Source organism: Myotis nattereri (genome assembly GCF_964212035.1).
Source record: "Myotis nattereri genome assembly, chromosome: 10".
Taxonomy (NCBI): Eukaryota; Metazoa; Chordata; class Mammalia; order Chiroptera; family Vespertilionidae; genus Myotis; species Myotis nattereri.
This window is the reverse complement of record NC_138085.1, coordinates 38,907,313-38,929,657: the sequence shown is the minus strand read 5'-3', so window position 1 is coordinate 38,929,657 and position 22,345 is coordinate 38,907,313. Positions and strand designations below refer to the sequence as shown.

General features: G+C 42.8%; 1 protein-coding gene across 1 annotated transcript in view; it reads left to right on the top strand.

Moving 5' to 3' along the window:
* LOC308526074 (semaphorin-4F-like) overlaps window positions 1-6,262 on the top strand; it is a gene marked incomplete at its 3' end in the record, with an annotated part of 38,793 nt that extends 32,531 nt beyond the window's left edge. Inside the window, 4 exon segments of the mRNA XM_081101044.1 lie at window positions 5,334-5,392; window positions 5,655-6,105; window positions 6,107-6,141; window positions 6,144-6,262. Coding sequence (XP_080957170.1) covers window positions 5,334-5,392; window positions 5,655-6,105; window positions 6,107-6,141; window positions 6,144-6,262 — 664 coding nt within the window.
* Window positions 6,263-22,345: the final 16,083 nt, after the last annotated feature.

Sequence of the window (22,345 nt, the reverse complement as noted above, 5' to 3'; positions counted from 1 at the left end):
TTCCAGTTTTATGCCATTGTGATCTGAGAAGATGCTTGATAGGATTTCAATTTTCTTGAATTTGAAGAGACTTTGTCTGTGACCCAATATATGGTTTATCTTTGAAAATGACCCATGTGCACTTGAGAAGAATGTATATTCTGTGGCTTTGGGATGAAATGTTCTGAAAAGGTCAATTAATTCCATCTGATCTAGTGAGTCATTTAGGATTGATGTTTCTTTGCTGATTTTTTGTTTAGAGGATTTGTCCAATGGTGATAATGGGGTGTTAAAGTCCCCTACTATCATTGTATTGCTGTCAATCTCTCCCTTGATCTCCTCCAGAAGATTTCTTATGTATTGGGGTGCTCCTATATTGGGTGCATATATGTTTACCAGAGTTATTTCTTGTTGTTGGATTGCTCCCTTTAGTATTATGAAATGGCCTTCTCTATCTCTTTTTATGTCCTTCAATTTGAGATCTAATTTGTCAGATATAAGTATTGCTACCCCGACTTTTTTTTTCAGTTCCACTGGCCTGAAAAACCTTTTTCCATCCCTTCACCATCAGTCAGTGTGCGTCTTTTTTTCTGAGGTGGGTTCCTGTAGACAGCAGATATATGGGTTATGTTTTCTTATCCACTCAGTTACCCTATGTCTTTTGATTTGGGAATTTAATCCATTTACATTTAAAGTTATTATTGATAGATACTTGTTAGTTGCCATTTTTTTAAAAAAAATTAAATCTTTATTGTTCAGATTATTACATTTATTCCTCTTTACCTCCCCAAAACTCCCCTCCTCCCAGTTCCCATCCCACCCTCCGCCCTCACTCCCCACCCACTGTCCTCATCCATAGGTGCACAATTTTTGTCCAGTCTCTTCCCGCATCCCCCACACCCCTTTCCCCCCAAGAATAGTCCATTCCCTTTCTATGTCCCTGATTCTATTATAATCACTAGTTCATTCTGTTCATCAGATTATTTATTCACTTGATTTTTAGATTCACTTGTTGATAGATGTGTATTTGTTGTTCATAATTTTTATCTTTCCCTTTTTCTTCTTCTTTCTCTTCTTAAAGGATACTTTTCAGCATTTCATATAATACTGGTTTGGTGGTGATGAACTCCTTTAGCTTTTCCTTATCTGTGAAGCTCTTTATCTGACCTTCAATTCTGAATGATAGCTTTGCTGGGTAAAGTAATCTTGGTTGTAGGTTCTTGGTATTCATCACTTTGAATATTTCCTGCCACTCTCTTCTGGCCTGCAAAGTTTCTGTTGATAAATCAGCTGACAGTCGTAGGGTATTCCCTTGTAGGTAACTGAGTTTCTTTCTCTTGCTGCTTTTAAGATTCTCTCTTTGTCTTTTGCTCTTGGCATTTTAATTATGATGTGTCTTGGTGTGTTCCTCTTTGGATTCCTTTTGTTTGCGGTTCTCTGCGCTTCCTGGACCTGTAAGTCTATTTCTTTCACCAGGTAGGGGAAGTTTTCTGTCATTATTTCTTCAAACAGGCTTTCAGTATCTTGCTCTCTCTCATCTTCTGGCACCCCTATAATTCTGATGTTGGTACGCTTGAAGCTGTCCCAGAGACTCCTTACACTATCTTTGTATTTTTGGATTTTTTTTTTATTTTGTTTTTCCGGTTGGTGTTTTTGCTTCTTCACATTTCAAATCTTTGACTTGATTCTTGCAATCCTCTGGTCTGCTGTTGGGAGTCTGTATAATATTCTTTATTTCAATCAGTGTATGCTTAATTTCTAGTTGGTCCTTTATCACAACATCAAGGGTCTCACTAGATTTCTTGAGGGTCTCATTAAGTTTATTGGCGGTTTCTAGAAAGTTCTTGAAAAACCTTAAAAGTGTGGTTTTGAACTCTATATCCAGTAGTTTGCTTTCCTCCATTTCTGTCATTTGTGTCCTGTTTCTTTGTCTCAGCATTTTTTATGCTTTAGTGTGTCGATAGAGTGGCTTTCTGTGCTAAGTGTCCTATAGGGCCCAATGGCTCAGCCTCCCAAATTACCTGAGGTAGACACTCTTGGTACACCCCCTTGTGGGCTTTGTGCACAGTAGGTAACACTGAGAGGAATTGACCTCCAGGCCAATTGGCTGTGAGAATCAGCTGTGTCTACGGTGGGAGAACTTCTGTGCTGAAGACACCCTTCTGGGGCAAGACTTGCATCCATGGGGCCTTGGTACTCACTGAGTGTGCCCCTTGAGTGTGTCCCTTATGGATCTGCGGAGTTGTAATTGGACGGTCCCACTCAGACCACTGGGTACACTGGCTCTTGGATCTAAGGAGGTGCTAATCTAGCCTCTTCCTGAGGCTACCCAGCAGAAGCCAGCTGTAAAGCAATGCAAGTTGCCCTGGGACCTTGGGCAGCTGCAGTTTGTTAAGTAATTTTCAGATTACAAAGGGCCAGGCCTTTCATATGCAAAAGCCTCCCTGGACTGCTTGGGTGGGGCGGAGCCCCAGGGGATCAACTGGGCGGGTAGAGCGAGCAGTATGGCTGCTCTCAGTCCTGTCCTCAGAGGCCCCGGCAATCGCTGCGTGTGCCTCTGAGAGAAAGCTGCCCTCGAGTTCCGACCGATGCCAGACAGTCCCGTTTCTCCCGTATGAGTCTGGGTCCCCAGAGACTTGCCTGGAACTGGACCTCAGAGCCTGAGACTCCCTCCTGATTGAAAAAGACAATCGTGACCTCAGCCGCCAGCTCTCCCCGCATGTACCTCCACACCTTTGTATTTTACTTCCGCACCGCACCTCCTCTGAGTCTTGGTATGCTTTTCTCTTTCCTTCTAGTTGTAGAATTTCCACTCAGCCAGCCTTCCTATGATTCTGGATGATGTCCATTTCGTCTTTTAGTTGTATTTTTGAAGTGGTTGTGCGAGGCAGCAATCTCCGGTGTTTACCTATGCCTCCATCTTGGTTTCTCCATTTTTATTCTTTACCCCTGTGTTCCTTCTTTGTTTCCTATTTTTTCTTTTTAGAGCCAACCCTTTAGCATTTCTTGCATTGCAGGTTTGGTGGTAATAAACTCCCGAAGACCTTTTTGGCCGGAGAAGCACCTGATTTCACCCTCAATTTTGATTGATAGCCTTAATGTGTACAGTATTCTTGGATTCAGACCCTTCCTTTGCATGACTTTATATATTTCATTCCATTCCCTTCTTTCCTGATGTGTTTCTGTTGAGAAATCAGTTGCTAGTCTGATGGGGGCTCCTTTGTAGGTGACTTTCTGTCTCTCTCTGGCTGCTTTTAATATTCTTGCTTTGTCGTTGGTGTTTGCCAATTTAATTATAATGTGCCTTGGCATTGGTCTTTTGGGGTTCATTTTGTTTGGGACTCTGTGAGCTTCTTGGATTTGTGTGAGTTTTTTCTTCCCTATATCAGGGAAGTTTTCTGTCATTTTTTCAAATAGGTTTTCTATTCCTTGCTCAGTTTCCTCTCCTTCTGGCACCCCTATTATGTGGATGTTGTTTCATTTCGTGTTGTCCCAGAGTTCTCTCAGGCTCTCTTCCTGCTTTTTAATTTTTTTTTCTAGAAGCTGCTCTGCTTGGGTATTTTTTCTACCTTGTCTTCTAGCTCACTGATGTGGTCCTCTGCTTCTTCTAGTCTACTGTTGATGCTTTCTATTGTGTTCTTTATAGCAGTGATGTCATTTTTCATTTCCTCTTGGTTCTTACACATATTGTTGAATTTGTCTTCCATTCTTTTCATCCACCTTATAACCATTTCTCTGAATTCTTTCTCTGACAAGTTGCTTGCCTCCGTTGCCTCCATTTCATTTACTTCCTTTTCTGGTGATGCCTGTTTTTCTTTCATATGCGGGCTGGTTCTTGGTCTCCCCATGATCTCTCTTCTCCAGGTGTTTGGTTATATAGTTCTCTCTCTGCTTTTCATGAGAAGAAGCAGGGCTCCACATAGTTGGGCTGCCCCAGATCCAGTGTTTCTGGGTTAGCAGCCGATCTCTGGATGCTGGGTCTTTGGGTGTATACGCTTCCAGGAACAGCCAATCAAGATCTCAAATGAGTAATTTTTAATTGAATGCTTGAAAGGTATTTTTTCAGACTGATTTCATGAATTCCTATTTTGAAGCCCAGTTAATTTACTGTATATTTGTGCATATTACTAAACCCCTATCTTACAAATATACTTGTTTTTGTTTATTGATTTTGGTTAAGAAATTTGATCTGGTATATTAGTTTCTCTTGGGAGAACTTTGACACATCTCACATGAAAACAAGTGCTTTATTCTTTCCTTTATTGTTTTAATATTCATTAAAATAAAAATTTAATTGGTGTTGGATAGCTTGTGTTCTGGAGCCTTGGGGTCCCCTCCACATATATATGTATATGTGCATAGGATGTGGGGTGTGTATACATGCCAGTATACTTATTAGTAATATGAGAAATGACCAAGCTGGTACTTCTGTGCACTCTACCTTTCATACCTCAATTCATATAAGGGAGAAAACATAGACCATGAAGTTCCTGTGGCTATTGCCACACCTATGGCCTTCCCATGTTCCCCACTGTCAGCTAGACTAAGCAAACTTGGTTTTACCCAGAGACTTTGACATATTCATACTAGTCTCAGAGCTTATTTCAGGGGCTCCAATTCATGTTGAAGGAATTCACAGTCAAAGGGAATCTACTTTTGGTTGAAGCTTTTGTGTGTTCCACCTGGTCTTCACTGACAGCCCACTAGAGGTCTCCCTGGCCTCCCTCCCTCCCTCTGGTAGTGGTGCCAGGAAGTTCAGAGTGAGCAGCCTGTCTTGCTGTCCTTCTGTCAGACACAGCCCATTGAAATCCTGAAAGTACCAAGATTGTATGATTTGTAACAGATCTGTTAGAGGCCAATAGGTACCAACAGTTGTTGAAGAAAGAGTTCCTATATAGAGATGAGCAGCATTCTGAAACAACGTCATCTCACTGACCCTCACAGAATTTTGATTAACTTTTATAGAGAAGTTCTCCCTTTCTTTTAACAGAAAAAAACCCCCCCAGACCCTGTAGTTTTAATATTTTTTTTCCAGAGAAATCTTATGGTTGGACAGTCAGCTATATTTCTTGGAAGGTTCCAATGTTTTTTTAAAGCACACCACCAAACATCCTTCCAACAGACCTAGTGCAGATTTAATTTTCTGTTGTCTGCTAGAACGTATGTAGAATTTGACATGTTAATCGTCATGAGGCGTATTGGGGGAAATTTTAATGATGAGAATGTTGACTGATAATTCCAGGAGTGATTAGTGAGATGATGGGAGATATAATGAGTAAGTGAATTTTCTGTGGCACTGAGGAGTATAGAAGGAATATTGACACTGGATTTATCAAATATTCTCTTCTTTTTAGGCTGGTCCAAGACATAGAGTCAGCGGATGTCTCTTCTTTGTGTCCTAAAGAGCCTGGAGGTCTGTCTGGCTTAAAGAAATGTGGGTGGAGTTGGGTGGAAAGAGGCTAGAAAGTTGTCCATTTTGGACCCACTTTGAAAGTTGGATCCTGGAAGCTATGGTAGCCAGTGACCTGGGCCTTACCCTTTTTGAGAATCTCCTTTTAGCTTTGCCCCCTTGGTTCCTTCTCAAATCTGATATCCCTCAATGTTTCTCTTCATCAGCCCTCCACCTCCCAGCATATAGCCTCACTATCTTTTATGCCTTTGCTGTTTCTCTGCAGAACACCCAGTAGTGTTTGAAGTTCTTGTGGCGACAGCTGTGCATGTGGTCTTGCCATGTTCCCCAAGCTCAGCCTGGGCATCCTGTGTGTGGCACCAGCCCAGTGGAGTGACTGCTTTTACCCCCCGGAGGGATGGGCTAGAGGTGGTGGTAACCCCAGGGGCCATGGGTGCTTATGCTTGTGAATGTCAGGAGGGTGGGGCAGCCCGCGTGGTAGCGGCTTATACCTTGGTATGGGGCAGCCAATTGGGCCCCGCAAGACGGGCCCGGACTGTGGGGACTGGACTGGCTGTCTTTTTTCTGGGGATTCTTGCAGCTTCCCTGACTCTCTTCCTGATTGGTCTATGTCAGCAGCGACAGCGACAGAGGGAATTTCTGGCTAGCGACAAGGTGGGCTTGGACCCGGAGGCGCCACCATCTGGGACTCCAAGCCCCAGCCAGGATCCTCCCTCTCTCTCCTGAAGATGAGCGGCTGCCTCTGGCTCTAGCTAGAGGGGCAGTGGCTTTGGTGGCTTCCCTCCACATTTTCTGCTTGATCCTTGCCCGAGCCCAGCCCATATTCAGTTATCTGGCGCTCCTCTGGCCACATGTGATGAAACACCCATCTAGGGCTGGGCAAATGACCACTAGTGCATGACTGGCCACTGGAATGGAGTGACCATTGAGATGTTGGAGTCACTGGGCCTGGAAAACCATCATGGCCTCTGAGTTCTCTTTGGCCTTTGAGTGATCACTTGACTTCAGTGTCAGCCCTCTCTGGCCCTAGATGGGTTCCAGGCCAGGCCTTTGTCTGTGTCCTGATTCCTGATTCCCATGAGAGATCAGAACTTCTCTCTGCAGTGAATCAGGGCTTTTCCCACCCCTGCTCTCTGAACCCCAGTAACCCCTTCAGTCTTGTCCCATTATTTTGGGCCCATGAATTTGGGGAGGGGCATAGAACATAGCTGTGATTTTGCCTTCTGGTTTGACACTGGCCAGAAGGGGGAGCTATGGAGGTGCTTGGAAGCTAATGTGCACTGAGTCCTTGGAGTGGTTTTGCTGATTCTTCCAGTTAGTCTAATTCTCTGTGGTGTTTGCATGACCCCCTCCACCTCACTTTTCCTTCTTCCATGAAAGAGCATGTGTGTATATATGAGTGTTCATAGGACACCTGCCAAATGTGCATGAATGATGGGGCCGTTGCTCAGGTGTATTCATTGGGGTAAGGAGGGGTAAGGTTGGGTGGGGAATTGATTGCAGAACTTTAGACCCTATAGCCAGTGAAGGAATGGCTTTCTAAAAGGAAATAAACAACTGCCCCACTCCACCAATAACTTCTCACCACCCTTCTCTTGAGTTGAGAAACACTCCCAAAGAGGCCTTCTGGGTGGGAAGGGTAGCAGTACATGTGACCCCATATTTCTGTTTGTTTTTGCCTCCTGGCTGCTACCACTGCCATGCACAGCTGCTCTCTTTCTCTGGCTGGAGTGCAGGCTGGACCCCCTTTCCTTGGCTCCCATTAAAAATAAATTTCACAACATTCTAAATATTAGGGAACAACAGAAGGGGAACAGTCAGGAAATACAAGCAGTGTAAAGATAAGTTTGTATCAGTGACTTTACTCAGGTTGACACCCTTGCCCTAAAGCAGTTAGTTCTCCAGTGGGGGTCCATGGACTCCCTGAAATCATATGCAAAATGTTGTCTGTATATGTGTGTCTGTTTTTATTTTGAGGGGGGTGGCGGGGGGTGGATATTTTATGGCTTTCATCAGATTCTCAAGGCCTTAACACAGTTAAAGGACCACTGCCCCCAAGTCATGACTCCGTTGCCCAAGCTGAGATGGTGCCACTCAGCAGCAGCTCTCTGCCTCGGCTCACCAGCTTTGTGGCCAGCCCATGGACTTGCAGCTCCTGGATGCTGTCTCATTTCTCCAGACCCTGGAAGCTGAGCTCTGTGCATATTTGAAGACACTATCAACTCTCACTAAACTTAAAGACTTCTTCCAGCTTCATGGCTCGCACTTGCTTTAGGCTTCTCCTGCTCGGTTCGGGTCTTGGCCTGTAAATGTGCCTCATTCATCCCTGGTGGGAGAACTCCCCTCACCCCCTTAGATCTCCAGTGAATGATCCAGCCCTTCCCAGTTGAAGTTTTCAGCTCTACTTTCCTTGGCGGCAGCCTGTGAATTACCCAAAAGAGTCCCCTTGGGTTTGGACTTATCAGTGACTATGCCCTAATAAGTGTATGATCTTCAGCAAGTAATCTAACCTAGGAACATTGGCTTATTCATCTGTAAAGTGGGGATAATAATACCTACCTCAAGGTTGCTACAAGGATTAAATGAGAACATGTAAACAATAAAGCACTATGTATACCAGTAGAGGTGGTTGTCTAAAAATTGTACTCTTCCGCCATAATCTTATAGCTTAACCAAATGGTAACCATGACACATGTATCACTTTAAGTTTCATTTGGTGGAAGACGCCTCACACAGACGTCATCTCTGGCCAGATCTTAGCAGCCAGTGTATAAGGCCCATGGGAGACAGAGCCTGTGGTTTATTGTAATCCTCAGATGTCTGACCTTAGTGACCTTATTAGTCCTTCTCGGTGGGAATGAAGGAAGGTGTGTGTTCTTCGGTTTTCCTCACTTTACTCTCAAGGTTATGTGTTAATTCCATTTGAGGGAGGAAAGGAGATGGGGAGATATCAGAGGGGTCTGGGGTCTCTGATGAGGTGAAGAGAAGAGTTTTCCAAGGGTGGGGAGGGGAGGAATTCAAACATATCAAACTCATGATGCAGCCCACTGGCCATGAGTTTGACATCCTTGGATTAGATCCTGGTGGATTTGAGCATTCGGTTCTTGAACAGTGGTTCTGGTTTGAGGAAAATGGGATGAGGAATGTAGGAAAAATGAGGAATGATGGGAATAGACGTGAAGTGAGGAAAATCACCTCTTATTTGGAAAGTTCAAGCTCCACGAATGAGTGAGAGCTCAGGAATGTGAAGCCAGCCCCTAGAGAAATCGTGTGAACAATAACATTATCTTTGGGGTGAGGGAAGGGAAGAGAGCTGAAGGAGGGTGCAGGATTCCTACAGGGACAATTGTGAGGATTCTGGCAGCCAGAGACCTGGCTGGCTTCACACAGTAAAGGAGGTTGAAGACAGGACTTGTACCTCACTTCCTGGCCCTCACTCTTAAATACCCCTCTGTTTTTGGCTCTGTTCCCTGATCCCTAAACTGTTACCTTCAGCTTGTCACTCCTATCATTGCCTGCTGTTACTCACGTTGCCTTACTGAAAATAGAGCCAGAAAGAGATGCTCATTATTGGCTCGTATGAGCCAAGGGAGCTCTAGCACAGCACTGGCTTAACCCAACAGGAGGAGTTCCTAGAATTCGCCCCTGCAAGCCCAGGAATGCAAACAGTCAACACACATTTTTAGTATTCTCCTTTCAAGACATTCTTACTCGCATATGATAGGTAAGCTCCTATTCCTTCCTCTATAAGAAGCGAGGAGGCGGAAGTGGCCCTTGCCTGAGGTGAGAGTGGGGATGGCTGTTTTAGTCTTTGAGTGATGTAGACCTATGCTCTTTCCATGCTGTCACACAGAAGTGACACAAGCTCTTTGGATGGAGGGGTGGATGCTAGAGACAGGGCCTTGAGGATGAGGGGGAAGAGTCTTTAGTGTGAAAGGATGGAGCTGCCTGCCCATTGGCTGAGTGGTTGGGGAATGAACTTTTCAGCAGCAGCAGTCTGGGGAACCAGACTCTTCTGTCCTTTGTGGGAGCCACATGAGTCCCATGAATTCATATTCAATTCTAGGGAGAAATATGGCCACCATCAAGATGCCTGAGATAAAATATTTCCTTCTGAAGTGACTGGGAGTTCAGGTCAAATTGATTCACAGAAATAAAGCAATGTTTTTTTGGCCTCTGTGAGTTTGTAGAGAAACATTCATGTCTAATGTAACTAATTTCTAATGTAACTAATTTCTAAAATTAGCTGAGTTGGGATGTATGCATTATGAACTGGCCTATAGACTGAGGGAACAGAACTAGCTGTAGAAGGGTAGAGTTGAATGGCTACTTCTAAAGTGAAGAAGCCATTTCTCCTAAGGTAGCTTCTCCCAACACATAGCCACCAAATTAATCTTTTATCACACTTAAAACCTATAGCCTCTCAGATTTACTGGATTTAGGCAGTTTGCCCATGATTTCATCATCCTATATAATAAAAGCCTAATATGCTAATTTTTCAGTCATTCATTGGCCGTTCAACCAATCAAAGTGTAATATGCTAATGATATGCTGAGGCCACTCAACCACTCGTTATCATGTGCACTGACCACCATGGGGAAGATTCTCTGACCGGTAGTTGAGCTTGTTGCTGGGGTCCAGCCGGTCAGGATTTAGCGAGATGGCCTGGACATACCCTGGAGCCCTCCTGCTGTCCCTCCCTTGCTGGCCAACCTCCCGCTTCCCCGATTGTGCACCAGTGGGGTCCCTCATCCTGGCCTGCACCCTCTCGCAATCCAGGACCCCTTGGGGATGTCAGAGAGGTGGTTTGGCCCGATCCTGCAGGCCAGGCAGAGGGACCTCACCTGTACAGGAATTTGTGCACCAGGCCTCTAGTAACACTATAACTCATCATAGATTGTGATCACCTTGCAATTCCCAGGTGTCCTAGTTGCAAACCAAGGTATCTGTAGCCCTTGCGTTCTCCCACCTCACAGGACACCAGCATCTGCTAAGTCTACGCTGTGATGTGACAGACTGAGAAAAAACAAGATCACTCTATAATCATGTCTGTACACAGACAAAATAGGAACATTGTCCAAACCACGAGAATGACCAGGCATCCACCTGTTCCGGCTGGAGGAGTGGCTGCTGCTGCTTTACCAATCCTTCACCTGCTCCAGCATCATGTTAGTTGTCCCTCTGTCTTGATGAGACTTAGTAAGACACCCAGTCATAGAATTACCCCACTTCCTGGCAAAACCCCACCCAGAGCAAAGCCCTGCTTCCTTAAAGCCTCCTGCAAACACCTAGTGCAAGCCCTAAGTTCCTTCTAATAACCTATCCTGAAATGTCCCACACTTCCCCATGAGTTTGTAATATATATTTCCATAGTCATAAAATGTATGGCAATACACACAGAACTGTTAGCCATGGTTATCCCGGATGAATAATTTTTACCTTTTAAAAAAATATATTTCTATTCATTTCAGAGAGGAATGGAGAAGGAGAGAGAAAAAGAAACATTGATGATGAGAGAGAATCATTGATTGGCTGCGTCTTGCAGACCCCACACCTGGATCGAGCCTGCAACCTGGGCATGTGCCCTGACTGGGAATTGAACTGGGGATCTCCTGGTTCATAGGTAGACGCTAAACAACTGAGCTGCATCAGCTGGGCAATTTTTACCTTTTTTAAAAAAACAATATGCATGGAGAGAGAGTGAGAGAGGAGAAGAAATGAAAAGAAAACAAAGGAGAAGAATGAACTGAGTGATGATGACATTTTCAGGGGTAGTGGCTCTAAACTAAGTGTTGATAGTGACTTTATTGGACGATCTTTACTTTCTACAATTAATTTGCATTACATTTGAATATGAAGAAAAAGTTATTTTTAAATGTGTGGAAATCATGATTTTTTAAAGGAAAATGACTTTTTTATTGTTTTATTGCTTAAAGTATTACAAAGAGTATTACATATGTCTCCTTTTCCCCCCGCCTTTGACAATCCCCTGGCCTCCCCTAACGACCCCCCCCCCCCAGTGTCTTATGTCCATTGGTTATGCTTATATGCATGCATACAAGTCCTTCAGTTGATCTCTTACCCTCCCCTCCCGCCCCCAACCCTCCCCGGCCTTCCCACTGTAGTTTGACAATCTGTTCGAGGCTGCTCTGCCTTTGTATCTATTGTTGTTCATCAGTTTATAATGGTCTTTATTATCCATAAATGAGTGAGATCATGTGGTATTTTTCCTTCATTGACTGGCTTATTTCACTTAGCATAATGCTCTCCAGTTCCATCCATGCCATTGCAAATGGTAAGAATTCCTTCTTTTTTACAGCAGCATAGTATTCCATCGTGTAGATGTACCACAGTTTTCTTTTCCATTCATCTACTGATGGGCACTTAGGCTGTTTCCAGATCTTAGCTATGGTGAATTGTGCTGCTGTGAACATAGGGGTGCATATATCCTTTCTGATTAGTGTTTCTGGCTTCTTGGGATATATTCCTAGGAGTGGGATCACAGGGTCAAATGGGAGTTCCATTTTCAGTTTTTTGAGGAAACTCCATACTGTCTTCCATAGTGGCTGCACCAGTCTGCATTCCCACCAGCAGTGCACGAGTGTTCCTTTTTCTCCACATCCTCTCTAGCACTTGTCATTTGTGGATTTGTTGATGATAGCCATTCTGACAGGTGTGAGATGGTACCTCATTGTTGTTTTGATTTGCATCTCTCAGATGATTAGTGACTTTGAGCATGTTTTCATATGTCTCTTGCTTTTTTGAATATCCTCTTTTGAAAGGTGTCTATTTAGGTCCTTTGCCCATTTTTTTATTGGATTGTTTATCTTCCTTTTGTTAAGTTGTATGAGTTCCCTATAAATGTTGGAGATTAAACCCTTTTCGGTGATAACATTGGCAAATATGTTCTCCCATGCAGTGGGCTTTCTTGTTGTTTTGTTGATGGTTTCTTTTGCTGTGCAGAAGCTTTTTATTTTGATGTAGTCCTATTTGTTTATTTTCTCTTTAGTTTCCAATGCCCTAGGACAGGGGTCCTCAAACTACGGCCCGGGTGCCACATGCAAATACAAATATTGTATTTGTTCCCGTTTTGTTTTTTTACTTCAAAAGAAGATATGTGCAATGTGCATAGGAATTTGTTCATAGTTTTTTTTTTTTTTTAAACTATAGTCCGGCCCTCCAACAGTCTGAGGGACAGTGAACTGGCCCCTGTTTAAAAACTTTGAGGATCCCTGCCCTAGGAGCTGTATCAGTGAAGAAATTGCTTCGGTATATGTCTGAGATTTTGTTGCCTTTGGATTCCTCTAGTATTTTTATGGTTTCCCATCGCACATTTAAGTCCTTTATCCATTTTGAGTTTATTTTTGTGTATGGTGGTCTAGTTTCATTTTTTTGCATGTATCTGTCCAATTTTTCCAACACCATTTATTGAAGAGACTATCTTAACTCCATTGTATGTTCTTGCCTCCTGTCAAATATTAATTGAGCATATTGGTTCAGGTCGATTTCTGGGCTCTCTATTTTATTCCATTGATCTATATGTCTGTTCTTGTGCCAGTAGCAGGCAGTTTTGAGAACAGTGGCTTTGTAATACAGCTTGATATCTGGTATTGAGAACCCACCTACTTTGTTCTTCTTTCTCAGGATCGCTGCAGCTATTTGGGGTCTTTTGTTATTCCAGATGAATTTTTAGAGAGTTCGTTCTAGGTCTGTGAAATATGGCGTTGGTATTTTAATGGGAAGTGTGTTGAATTTATAGATTGCTTTGGGTAGTATGGACATTTTAATGATGTTGATTCTACCAATCCAAGAACATGGTATGTTTTTCCATCTGTTTATGTCTTTCTCTATCTCTTTTTTCAACGTCCTGTAATTTTCTGAGTAGAGGTCTTTTACCTCTTTAGTTAAGTTTATTCCTAGGTATCTTAATTTTTTTGGTGCGATGGTAAATGGGATTGTTCTTTTAGTCTCCCTTTCTGTAAGTTCACTATTGGTGTATAGAAATTCCATAGATTTTTTGGCGTTTCGTATCCTGCTATATTGCCAAATTCATTTATTAAGTCTAATAGTTTTTTGATGGAGTCTTTAGGGTATTTTTGTATAATACTAGAGGCCCAGTGCACAAAAATTTGTGCACTGACAGGGGAGTGTCCCTCAGCTCCACTTGTGCCCTCTCATAGCTCCACTTGGGACCCCTCGGGAGATAATGACCTGCTTGTTTAGGTCCGCTTCCAGGTGGCAGAGGGCAGGCCCAATCCCTAGGTGCCTGCCCCGCAGCCCCTGGTCGGGCTTAGAGCAGGGCCTATTGGGGAGTTGGGGAACTGCCCCCTGTCATGCACAGAGCAGGGCGGATTGGGAGGTTGCGATGCCACCCCCAGTCACGCTCAGGGTAGGACCGATTGGGGGGTTGGGGCACTGCCCCCTGTCACACTCAAGGCAGGCCAACGGGGAGGTTGTGGCGCCACCCCCTGTCACGCACAGAGCAGGGCAGATTGGGAAGTTGTGGCGCCACCCTGTCACACACAGAGCCAGCCGATCAGGGTGTTGGGGTGCTGCCCCCTGTCAGGAACAGAGCAAGACCAATGGGGGGTGTTGGGGCGCAGCCCCCTGTCACGCTCAGGGCAGGGCTGATTAGGAGGTTGTGGCGCCCCCACCCTGACATGCACATAGCAGGGCCGATCAGGGGGTTGGTGTGCTGCCCCCTGTCACCCACAGAGCAGGGCCGATCAGGGGGTTGGGGTGCCGACCCTGTCACCCACAGAGAAGGGTCTATCTGGGGGTTGCGGCACCGCCACCATGACACTGCTCCAGGGGCCAGGAGGCCTCTTCGCTCCGCTGATCCCGGTGCCGGGAGGCCTCTCCACTTTGCTGATCCCGGTGCCGGGAGGCCTCGCGGCTCCACTGATCCCGGTACCGGGAGGCCTCCCTGCTCCGTTGATCCTGGTGCCGGGTGGCCTCTCCACTCCGCTGATCCCGGTGCCAGGAGACCTCTCTGCTCTGCTGATCCTGGTGCTAGGTGGCCTCTCCACTCCGCTGATCCCGGTGCCAGGAGGCTTCATGGCTCCGCTGATCCTGGTGCCAGGAGACCTCTCTGCTCTGCTGATCCTGGTGCCTGGAGGCCTCTCCGCTCTGCTGATCCCGGTGCCAGGAGGCTTTGTGGCTCTGCTGATCCCGGTGCCAGGAGGCCTCTCCGCTCTGTTGATCCTGGTGCCGGGAGGCTTCGCGGCTCTGCTGATCCTAGTGCCAGGAGGCCTCTCCCCTCCACTGACCCTGGGTGGGACGCCTTGTGGCTCTGCTGATCCCTGGGCGGTGAGGCCTCACTGCTCTGCAGCTTCGGGGCTGTTTGGCTTCGCTCCACTGCTTGGAGCCTGCGTATACAAATTAACCGCCATCTTTTAGCTTCTATAATTGAAACATTGTATCTTTTGGAGCTGTTGCTTCAGGAGCTCAGAGCCAGGCAGCGGCAGGCGGGGAACCTTGGCTTCCTCCATCGACAGGGCAACCAAGCCTCCTATTCACTTCAGCTGCCAGGCAGCCAGCTGCCATCTTGGTGGCAGTTAATTTGCATATCACCCTGATTAGCCAATGGGAAGTGTGTCAGAGGTATGGTTAATTACCATGTTTGTCTATTATTAAATAGCATCATGTCATCTGCAAATAAGGACAGTTTTACTTCTTCTTTTCCAATTTGGATACCTTTTATTTCTTCTTCTTGTCTAACTGCAATGGCTAATACTTTCAGTACTATGTCGAAGAGGAGTGGTGAGAGTGGGCATCCCTGTCTTGTTCCTGTTCTTAAGGGAAATGGTGTTAGTTTTTGTCCATTGAGTATGATGTTGGCTGTGGGTTTGTCATATATGCCTTTTATTATGTTGAGGTATGATCCTTCTATTCCCACCTTGCTGAGAGTTTTTATCAAAAATGGTGTTGGATTTTATCAAAAGCTTTTTCTGCATTAATTGATATGACTATGTGTTTTTTTTCTTTCAATTTGTTTATGTGATGTATCACGTTTATTGATTTGCAGATATTGTACCATCCTTGCATCCCTGGGATAAATCCAACTTGGTCATGATGTATGATCTTTCTGATGTACTGCTGGATCCGATTTGCTAAGATTTTGTTGAGGATTATGGCATCTATGTTCATGAGGGATATTGGCCTGTAATTCTCTTTCATTGTGTTGTCTTTATCTGGTTTTGGTATGAGGGTGATGCTGGCTTCAAAGAATGATCTTGGAAGTGTTCCTTCCTCTTGAATTTTTTGTAGTAGTCTGAGGAGGATAGGTTTTAGTTCTTCCTTGAATGTTTGGTAAAACTCCCCTGTGAAGCTGTCCGGTCCTGGGCTTTTGTTTGCTGGAAGCTTTTTGATGACTTATTCAATTTCTTCCATAGTTTTTGGCCTGTTGAGATTTGTAGATTCTTCCTGATTGAGTTTTGGAATGTTGTATTTTTCTAGAAATATGTACATTTCCTCCAGGTTGTGTAGTTTGTTGGAGTAGAGTTGCCCATAGTATTTTTTAACAATCATTTGTATTTCTGTGGGGTCTGTTATTTTGCCTCTATCATTTCTGATTTTGTTTATTTGGGTCCTCTCTCTTTGCTTCTTGGTGAGCCTGGCTAGAGGTTCATCAATCTTGTTTATCCTTTCAAAGAACCAGCTCTTGGTTTCATTGATTTTATGTATGGTTTTTTTGGTCTCTATGTCATTTATTACTGCTCTAATCTTTATTATCTCCTTCCTTCTGCTCACTCTGGGCTTTTCTTGTTGCTCTCTTTCCAGTTCTTTGAGATGTAGAGTTAGATGATTTACTACCATTTTTTCTTGTTTTTTGAGATAGGCCTGTAGAGCTATAAACTTTCCTCTCAGGACTGCTTTCATTGTGTCCCATAGGTTTTGGATTGTTGTGTTTTCATTGTCATTAGTTTCCAGGATGTTTTTAATTTCTTCTTTGATCTCATTAGTAACCCAATCAATATTTAATAACATGCTATTCAGCTTCCAAGTGTTTGAGTATTTTGGGTTGTTTTTATTGTAGTTTATTTCTAATATTATGGCCTTGTGGTCTGAGAAGATGCTTGGTATGATTTCAATATTCTTGAATTTGGGGAGACTTTTTTTGTGACCCAATATGTGGTCTATTTTTGAAAATGTCCCGTGAGCACTTGAGAAGAATGTATATGTTATGGCTTTGGGGTGAAATGTTCTGAAGATGTCAATTAAGTCCATCTGATCTAGCTAGTCATTTAGGATTGCTGTTTCTTTGCCAATTTTTTGTCTAGAGGATTTATCCAGTGATGTCAGTGGTGTATTAAAGTCCCCGCTATGATTGTATTGTTGTCGATCTCTCCCTTGATATCTTCCAGGAATTTTTTTTTATGTATTTGGGTGCTCTTGCATTGGGTGCATATATGTTTATCAGGGTTATATCCTCTTGTTGTATTGATCCCTTTGGTATTATGAAGTGGCCTTCCTTATCTCTTGTTATGGCCTTCACTTTGAGGTCTATTTTGTCCGATATAAGTATTGCTAAACCAGCTTTTTTTTCATTTCCGTTTGCCTGAAAGGTATTTTTCCATCCTTCACTTTCAGTCTGTGTGAGTCCCTTCTTCTGAGGTGGGTCTCTTGTAGACAGCAAATATATGGGTCATGTTTTTTTTATCCATTCAGCCACTTGATGTCTTTTGATTGGAGCATTTAGTACATTTACTTTTGAAGTTCTTATTGAAAGGTACTTGTTTGTAGCCATTTCTATTTTTTGTGGCTGTTTTCTTTCTGAGCTTTTTATTTCTTCTTTTTACACCAGTCCCTTTAGCATTTCTTGCATTGCTGGCTTGGTGGTGATCAACTCCCTTAGCCATTTTTGTCTGTGAAGCTTCTTATTTCCCCTTCAATTTTGAATGATAGCCTTGCTGGGTAGAGTATTCTTGGATTCAGTCCTTTGCTTTGCATCTCTTTGTAAATTTCCGTCCATTCTTTTCTGGCCTGATGTGTTTCTGTTGAGAAATCATTTGATAATCTAATGGGAGATCCCTTGTATGTAACTTACTGTCTCTCTCTTGCAGCCCTTAAGATTCTCTCTTTGTCCTGAACATTTGCTATGGTAATTATGATGTGTCTTCATGTGGGTCTTTTCAGGTTCACCTTGTTTGGAACTCTCTGTGCTTGTGTGACTTTTTTCTTCCCCACCTCAGGGAAGTTTTTTGATTTTATTTCTTCAAATAGGTTTTCTAACCCTTGTTCCTCTTTCTGTTGTTCTGGCACCCCTATTATTTGTATGTTGTTTCATTTCATGTTGTCCCATAGCACCCTTAGGCTCTCCTCCTGTCTTTTAATTTTTTTCTCCAATTTTAGTTCAGTTTGGGTGCGTTTTGCTTCCCTGTCTTCTAATTCGCTAATTCAGTCCATCGCTTCTTCTAGTCTACTGGTGAAACTTTCAATGGTGTTTTTTATTGCAGCTATATCACTCTTTATTTCTTCTTGGTTCTTACATAATTTATTGATTTTTTCATCCGTTTCTTTTTGATTCTTACATAAGTTGTTGATTTTTTCATCCGTTTCTTCTTGATTCTTGCATAAGTTGTTGATTTTTTCCTTCATCCAGTTTATGCATTTTAGGACCCTTAATCTGAATTCTTTTTCTGTCATGCTGAATGCCTCTGTTTCACTTAGCTGCTTTTCTGGCAAGTCCTCCTTTTCTTTCCTTTGGGGGTTTCTTTGTTTACCCATGTTTGATCTCACCAATATATCTAGATGTTGAGTCGTTCAGGGGGTGCTCCTTGGATGGCAGTGGCTTCTTGGGCTGTGGTTGCTCCTCGGGTGGTTGTGGTAGCAGCTGCTCCTCAGTTGGCAGCAGCTCCTCTGGTGGGTGCTGTTCACAGCTGTGGTAGCTCCTCTAGCTGGTGGGGATGATCCTTGAGCTTCCTTCCCTAAGATCTTCCTTCCCTAAGATCCTGGACAGCCCAGCTCAGCCTTCTCAGGATGAGGGACTGGATTCTGGGAATGCCCAGGAAGGACTGAAAGCCTGCTACCACTCAGAGAACTAAAGTAGAGTAAGTTTATGGAAGTGGAATCAACTGAAAAAAATAAAATAAAAAGTTCCTGATACCTGAGTTATCTTCATTAGATGCTGAAGAGCCATTTAAGGTACAGCATAAACATTAACTGTGATGGAGATGACTGTAAATAAGGCACATTTCAGGCAGAGTGAAGAGTTGAGTTTGGGTCACCTTGAGCTTGAGAGAGCTGTTCAATGAGGGCAGATGTTGCAAAAACAGTTGGATATGGGAATTTGAAGTTTAGGCAAGAGGGCTAAGGGTAAAATTTGGGAGTTGACAACATCATGGAAACTTGTCAAAGCAGATGCCCCCCAGGCTGCCAAGCTTTCTTCTTAGCTGTCAGAGGCCCAGCCCTGAAACTGCCAAATGTTTTCGAAAGGTCCATGAGTGCCATGTTTAGGTTTCATTGTTCCCTGCATTGCTGCAGCTGCTGCATCCCAAAGCTCAAGTTTGCCCTATTTCCCTTCTCTTTGGGGTCCCACTGGGATCAAATAGTGTGTATGATCCATTGCCATTGCTCACTGACTGGAATAGGGACTTTGTGGCCTGCTGTGATCTCTTTGTTGATTGCATCATCGTCTAACCATATTAAAGTATTACAATTTAGCTAAATGCAATTTTCAGGCATTTTTAGCCAGATTTTTTGCTTTCTGATGTTTCAGATAGAAAAGCTATTTTATAAGCAACCTGAATACAAAATAATGGAGATGCTAGTGTGTAAACTCAGCAAATTTTACATACATAGATTGCACACTTTATTTTTTTAAAATATATATTTTATTGATTTTTTTTTACAGGGAGGAAGGGAAAGGGATAGAGAGTTAGAAACATCGATGAGAGAGAAACATCGATCAGCGTCCTCCTGCACACCCCCTACTGGGGATGTTCCCGCAATCAAGGTACATGCCCTTGACCGGAATCAAACCTGGGACCTTTCAGTCCTCAGGCTGACGCTCTATCCATTGCGCCTAACCGGTTAGGGCAGATTGCACACTTTAAAGCTGGGGTCCTCAAACTACGGCCTGCGGGCCACATGCAAATACAAATTTTGTATTTGTTTCCGTTTTGTTTTTTTACTTCAAAATAAGATATGTGCAATGTGCATAGGAATTTGTTCATAGTTTTTTTTTAAACTATTGTCTGGCCCTCCAATGGTCTGAGGGACAGTGAACTGGCCCCCTGTTTAAAAAGTTTGAGGACCCCTGCTTTAAAGCATTTCATTGCAACAATTAATTACACTGCGTAATCCGTAGTTTTTGAATTGTTGGTTCAGTATTTGGCTCTTGAGAAAACTGACTTTTTTGTGTGTTTGTTATTCCTCACCCAAGAATATTTTTCCAGTGATTTTTAGAGAGTGGAAAGGAGAGGGAGATACACACACACACACAGAGGAACATCGATGTGAGAGTGACACATCCATTGGTTGCCTGCACATGTGTTCCCCAACCAGGGCCAGTGATTGAGCCTGCAACTGAGGTATGTGGCCTTGAACGGAATCAAACCTGGGACCCTGAGTCCGCAGGCGGACACTGTATCCACTGAACCAAACTGGCTAGTGTGAGAACATTGGCTTCTGTGTGTGTGTGTTTTTTCCTCCTCGAATCTTTTTCAAGAGCTTTCTTTATTTTATAAATTGGAAGCTTTAAAATTGCTCTTTCTTTTCCTATATTTAATTTCTTTTTAAGTTACAAAGCTTTTAGAAACAGACCCAGGCAATTCTTGGATCTAGATAAGCATTTAATTTTACCTTTGAGCTGTTTAATGATTTTATAAACATTTTATGCTACTCTATAGGGAACACTTAGTTTTTCATTTGCTCATATTTTTAAGAAATCTATTTGTGCTTTTGGGTTAATAAAGGACATAATGTATGGAATATTTTCACAATACAATGATTTAACACACTACTCTTGATTTAACCATGATTAAAAAGTCCATAAATAAAAAAATAACATCCTTCACCAAATGGACCAAATTTTGAAAAGCCATTTTATCAAAGAAGATATATAGATGGCAAATAAGTGCAAGCAAAGGTGCTCAACATCATTGGTCATTGGAGAACTGCAAATTAAACCACAATGAGAGAGTGCCTCTGACATATTGGAAAAGCTAAAATTAAAAACACTGACCATACCAAGTGCTGACAAGGAGTGCTTGAAACTTTCGTACACACTGGCGGGAATGTAAGGTGGTATAGCTATTTGGAAAGCAGTTTGACAGTATCTTAAAAACTTAAAATATACCTACCATGTGATTTAATCATTCAATTCTAGATATTTGCCCAAGAGGAAATGAAAACATATGTCTATACAAAGAGTTTAGATGAATGTTTATAGAAGCCTTATTTGTAATAATAAAAAACTTGAAACAACCCAAATGTCCATCGACAGGTGAATGGATAAACCAGTCGTGGAATATTTACACATTGGGACACTACTCAGCCATGAAAAGGAATGTAGTATTGATACATGCAGCAACTAGGATGAATTTCAAAACACTAAGAATTTGGATAAAAAAGAGTACACATTATAAGTTATCACACACACATATATATTTGTATAAAATTCAAAGTTTTCTATTGTGACAAAGATAAGATCAGTGGTTGCCTAGGCACTGGAACAGGGAGGTAGAGAGAGGGATTACAAAAGGACACAAGAAAAGTTGGGACTGATGGATATGTTCATTATCTTGACCGTGGGAAGGATGTCACAGGTGTATTGGTATGTGAAGACTTATCAAATTGAACACTTTTAAGTTATATATAAATTATATCTCAGTAAAGTTGTTTAAAAAATTTAAAGACTGTCTCTAGCAAGATTATGGGATATAAGACAGGTACGGCTGAATTAGTTTTCTAAGATGTCTTTTTCTGTGAGGATCAGATAGAAAAACAAAGGGAGAAATCTGTTAGGATGAACTACCCTTCGTCTCTCCTGTTGATGGACATTTAGATTATTTCAAGTTTTTTATTATTACAAATAAGGCTTCTATAAACATTCATCTAAACTCTTTGTATAGACATATGTTTTCATTCCTCTTGGGTAAATATCTAGAATTGAATGATTAAATCACATAGTAGGTATATTTTAAGTTTTTAAGATACTGTCAAATTGCTTTCCAAATAGCTATACCACCTTACATTCCCGCCAGTGTGTACGAAAGTTTCAAGCACTCCTTGTCAGCACTTGGTAAGGTCAGTGTTTTTAATTTTAGCTTTTCCAATATGTCAGAGGCACTCTCTCATTGTGGTTTAATTTGCAGTTCTCCAATGACCAATGATGTTGAGCACCTTTGCTTGCACTTATTTGCCATCTATATATCTTCTTTGATAAAATGGCTTTTCAAAATTTGGTCCATTTGGTGAAGGATGTTATTTTTTTATTTATGGACTTTTTAATCATGGTTAAATCAAGAGTAGTGTGTTAAATCATTGTATTGTGAAAATATTCCATACGTTATGTCCTTGGACATGTTTTCGGAAATATATGTTGTTATGAGTCTTTTCCCATGGCTTGGGGCAGATGGCCGGTACCTGCAGAAACAAGATAAGAACTCCTCTCCGCTTAACCTACCTGTGCACTCCCCTCCCTTGACCAACTGGTGCACCCACCTGACCTTACATGGCATACGTTTACTCTACATAAGAGAACCTAACCACCCTCTCAGGGCTGACACTGGTCTTAGCCTGCTATGACAAAATGTAAAGAAATTTTTAAAGTCATACTTTTATTGATTTTAGAGAGGGAAGGGAGAGGGAGAGAGAGATAGAAACATCAATAATGAGAGAGAATCATTGATTGGCTGTCTCCTGCAAGCCCCACTCTGGGGATCAAACCCACATCTGGGCATGTGCCCTGACCAGGAATCTAACTATGACCTCCTGGTTCATAGGCCTACA